Below are 4375 nucleotides of genomic sequence, written 5' to 3' on the forward strand. Positions count from 1 at the left end.
TGGGGTGCCACATTGGCTCAATCCTGAAAAGTATAGCTATTCAACTCAGCCAAGGCAGCAATCCTCCTTGAAATAGAACATGGCTTCAGCTTTGGGGCCAGGAGGCAAACATGACTGCTCAGAGTGGACAAGGCACCAATTTCCCAGGAGGCAGGATCCAATAGCAACTGGAATGGGCAGTATACAGCAGCTTGACCCCGTACATTAGGGTGTCTTAGTAGCCCAGGGGTCATGGGCTATCAGGCATGGTAGCACTGGGTTGACAAATCCTCAGGGATGGAAGCATGCAACAGATACTTACCCTTGGAGCAGTACACACTTTGGTAGTAGTTCTGGTTCCAAGATGGTGCAGAACAGTAGCAGCACAGGCCACAGGGGCCAGACACAACATTGTCTCCTTCTCTGAAGGAAGCTCCTTCGTGCAGACTCCAGACAGCTCCCATAGCAAGTTTAAGCTTTGGTAAGTGCTTTGGAGCTACTTCTTGGTCTAGCCACTGAACTGGTCATCATTGTTTGTTTTCCCACATCACAATCCAATTGAGAAATGGCTTGTTGTCACTGCATATAAGAGAAGATGACACTTCAGAATAACGATTTGTAACATTTTTGGTCAGTTCATGAGAGACCCACTTATTGAGCTTTTTTACCTTAGCAATTTACTTCAAATGCTGAATGACCATAGAAAGGTTACCTTTGAGTTTTTCGGCAATTTCTCATGCAGTTGTAAGAGGATCAGTGGTCAATTGGTCTTTGTCAACTTTTGATGGCTGGCCTCTATGCTCCTTATGTTCAAAGCTCTCATCTCCTTTGAAAAACTTCTTGAACCACTACTCTACAGTACATTCATTAACAGTTACTGGGCCAATGCATTGTTGATGTTGTGACACATTTTGAACTCTAATAAGAAAATTGCTTGAATTTGCTTTTTTTTTTTTTAACATCATCTTCATAGTCTAAAATACATGGAAAATAAACAGCAAGTATTAAGTCATTAACAAAAAAGCATACAGAGATAAATGAGAAATGCATATATAAGATTGTATCTAGTATCAAGTGGCATATTTCAATAATGCAAAATCACGATTACTTTTGCACTAATCTAATATGTTCCTTCCTGTTTTGCCTAGAGTTGTGGATGTCCATTGAGACAGTAAATGGATAAATGAATATTTGATGTGTGATTGAACCCTAATTGCTGACATCCAGTAGACACTAGTATTATTGATCTTGTAGACAAATCAATCTGTTGAGAAGATTTTATGCAGAAGTGTTTTTACTTGTTTCCTGGGGAGGGGGGGAGTTGTTGTGTGTGTGCGGTTTTTTTGTTTTGTTTTGTGTTTTGTTTTTTGTTTTTGAGAGTTTTTGCTATAGGGTGCATGTGCTCGCCAAAAAGACAGAGACAGACAGAGAGACAGAAAACGAGAAATCACCCCCCGGGAGGATGGCCACACCGCAATCCCTTCTCCTCCATTCTCCTCTTGGGATCTTGGGCACTCACGCACACGTGCGTGCATGTGTTCAAGCCACTGGGTCCGGGACTTGAACTGTGGCTGACTACATAGGAGTCCAGCGACATAGCCATTACGCCAACTGCTGGTCCCTTGTTTGCTGGTTTTAAGTTTATTTATTTCATGATTGAGTGAGAAAGATATGACCATGACAAGGTCTTGATGCTATAATCTGCGCACTATCAGCCTGCATCATGAGCACACACATGTCCAGCATATTCAGGGATATCTCCAGTGCAAATCAGCAACCTTCCCTTGTGGGTCAGCCTCACAGAACATTGTGTTTTACCATTGCACTACCACCCAGCCCCTGTGCAAATGTTTTAAATGCTCACTGGTCATTTTAAATATGTTGGTCTTTTATTTTTCTTTTCAGCCGATCCTGAGGCAAAAGAAACATTTTAATTCGTTGCACATTCCAAAAGCCTTGCAGAAGGCCCTGCCATTTAAGAACAAACCCAAGATCCAGGCAAAAGCAGGCAAGATCCCAAAGGACAGGCGGAGACCAGCTGTCATACGAGAGCCTCATGAAAGAAAGGTACTGTCACCAGATGGCTTACTGTGCGCTAGGTTTAGATATGAAAACAGCACCCTCAGGCACATACTTGGCAGTCTCAGTTTTCATCAGGAAAGGATGAAGGGGCAGAATCCACTTCCTTCCTTTGTTTAGTCCTGCTCTGCCTTAAGCATTAAATGGGAGCAATATGCACACAGCCAGCGAACCAGTCTTTGTGCCTAGTGTCCTCAGAGTGGTTAACAGAGGTGCTTTTGTGGTAAAGGTAAATATGCTCACACTATGCCAGTTGTGATTTCCTAGGTTAATGCTTATTTGGAGCATAGATAAACTCTAGTTTCAAAACACCAGTCAAGGTTTTAGGCCCCTGAAAATGTAAAGTGCAGGCATGCTGTAACTGTGAAGATATTCTGATGCTCACTGAGTTTTGTCCTTGTCAGATCCTTGCACTGCTGGATGCTCTGAGTACAGTGCACAGTCAGAAGATGAAGAAGGCCAAGGAGCAGCGGCATTTGCAGAATAAAGAACACTTCAAAATGAAGCAGAAGGAGGAGGAGGAAAAGCTAAAGCGACAAAAGGACCTCAGGAAGAAGCTCTTCCGCATTCAAGGTCAAAAGGAAAAGCGAAATCAGAAGTCCAGTCTGAAGGGGGCTGAAGAACAGTTGAAATGAGTCTTCAGGGTGGAAGGACTCCTTTAGATTTGCAGATATGGATGCTTTCAAATATCATAGTGCTTGTAAATTGCAAGTCAGGACAGAACCCAAGAGAGACCTTTGTTAGAAACTTCACCCACATTGCCTTCAGAACAAATGGACATGACCATACTAGCAGGATACGTATTCATTTTCAGAATCTAGTGATGTAGAGGCTTAAACTGATATAATTTATTGTCATGTGGATTCTCTCACTCTCTTTTTCCCTGCCTCATTTGAAGTATTTCTGTGACAAAAATATTAAACTATTTTTCTGTTAATTTTGGCTTAGTAGTTTTCATTACGGATGAATGCCTGACTTTTGATGGTGGATAATTGCTTATTCTCCTACTTTCATCATGAGTCTTCCAGAAGGAAAAACATATTAACTTGAACCATTAGCTTTAAAGAAGAGTATTTGTTTTATATTTTTGTCTGTTGTATTCTTTGACCACTGATCCTAATGGGCATTTTTATATCTTTTTTTTTTTTTTTTTTTTTTAGTTTTTGCCATAGGGCACGTGTGCTCACTGGAGACAGAGATTGAGAGAGAAAGTGAGAAATCACCTCCTGGGGGTTGGCCGCCACAACACGGCCAGGGGTGATGGCCATACCGCAATCCCTTCTCCTCCCTTCTCCTCTTGGGATCTTGGGCACGCATGTACGCACACGCACCCGGTGTGAGTTTAAGCCACCGGGTCCGGGACTCAAACCACAGTCAACTACATGGGAGTCCAGCGACATGGCCATTATGTTAACTGCTGGTCCCAGCATTTTATATCTTGTTTTATATATTTTGCATCCTCATAATAGCTAGAAAACAATAAATATCATTTTTAAGGCTTTAGAGTAGGAGATTATTATCTCAGGACTAGAGAACAAGGAAATGGTATTCATTAGTGAGAGAAGTTCCTTGTATTGTGCTCAGGTATTACATCTGCTTGTATTTGTTGCCTTTTTAAAATTGACCTTTGGGAACCAGCAGTTAGCGTAATGGCTATGTCGCTGAACTCCCACGTAGTCAACCGCAGTTCACGTCCCAGACCCCGTGGCTTAAAACTCACGCCAGGTGTGTGTGTGTGCATGCCCAAGATCCCGAGAGGAGAATGGAGGAGAAGGGATTGCGGCGTGACCATCTCCCCTGGGGGGTGATTTCTCGCTTTCTGTCTCTCTGTCTCTGTCTGTCTGTCTGGTGAGCGCACGCGCCCTATAGCGAAAAAACCTCTCCAAAAAAAAAAAAAATTGACCTTTTCATTGATATAATCATACATGTATATGCCACTTCTGTATATACTTTTATATAAGATATATAGATTATATGTTGATACTGTGTGTGTGTGTGTGAGAGAGAGAAAGAAAATATGAAACACTTCACAGGTTTGTATGTCATCTTTACAGGGCCATGCAAACCTTCTCTGTCTTGTTCCAATTTTAGTATGGGTACTGCAGATGGATCCCATGTTGCCTTTTTTTCCCCCTCTCTTTGCTACAGGGCACATGCACTCACCAGAGCGAGACAGGGTTGGGGGAGCGAGAAAGCATCCCCCATGGCCACACTGCAATCCCTTTTCCTCCATTTGTCCTTTTGGGATTTTGGGTACATACCTGGCATGTTTTTCTAGTCGCCACATTCAATACTCAGGCTATGTAGTCATCCATGT

At 42.5% G+C, this 4375-nt stretch overlaps 1 protein-coding gene and 1 non-coding gene across 2 annotated transcripts in view; one reads left to right on the forward strand and one right to left on the reverse strand.

Moving 5' to 3' along the window:
* BMS1 (BMS1 ribosome biogenesis factor) overlaps positions 1-2995 on the forward strand; it is a 71109-nt gene extending 68114 nt beyond the window's left edge. Inside the window, exons 22-23 of the mRNA XM_006164514.3 lie at positions 1885-2046; positions 2463-2995. Coding sequence (XP_006164576.1) covers positions 1885-2046; positions 2463-2693 — 393 coding nt within the window. The 3' untranslated portion in view covers positions 2694-2995. The remainder of the gene's footprint in view (positions 1-1884; positions 2047-2462) is intronic.
* Positions 2996-4069: 1074 nt separating this feature from the next.
* Positions 4070-4171, reverse strand: LOC114005323 (U6 spliceosomal RNA). The gene has a single exon (XR_003547199.1). It is a non-coding gene; the product is annotated as a U6 spliceosomal RNA (small nuclear RNA).
* Between the last annotated feature and the right edge of the window lie 204 nt (positions 4172-4375).

Source organism: Tupaia chinensis, unplaced genomic scaffold, assembly GCF_000334495.1.
Source record: "Tupaia chinensis unplaced genomic scaffold, TupChi_1.0 Scaffold143636_1, whole genome shotgun sequence".
Taxonomy (NCBI): Eukaryota; Metazoa; Chordata; class Mammalia; order Scandentia; family Tupaiidae; genus Tupaia; species Tupaia belangeri.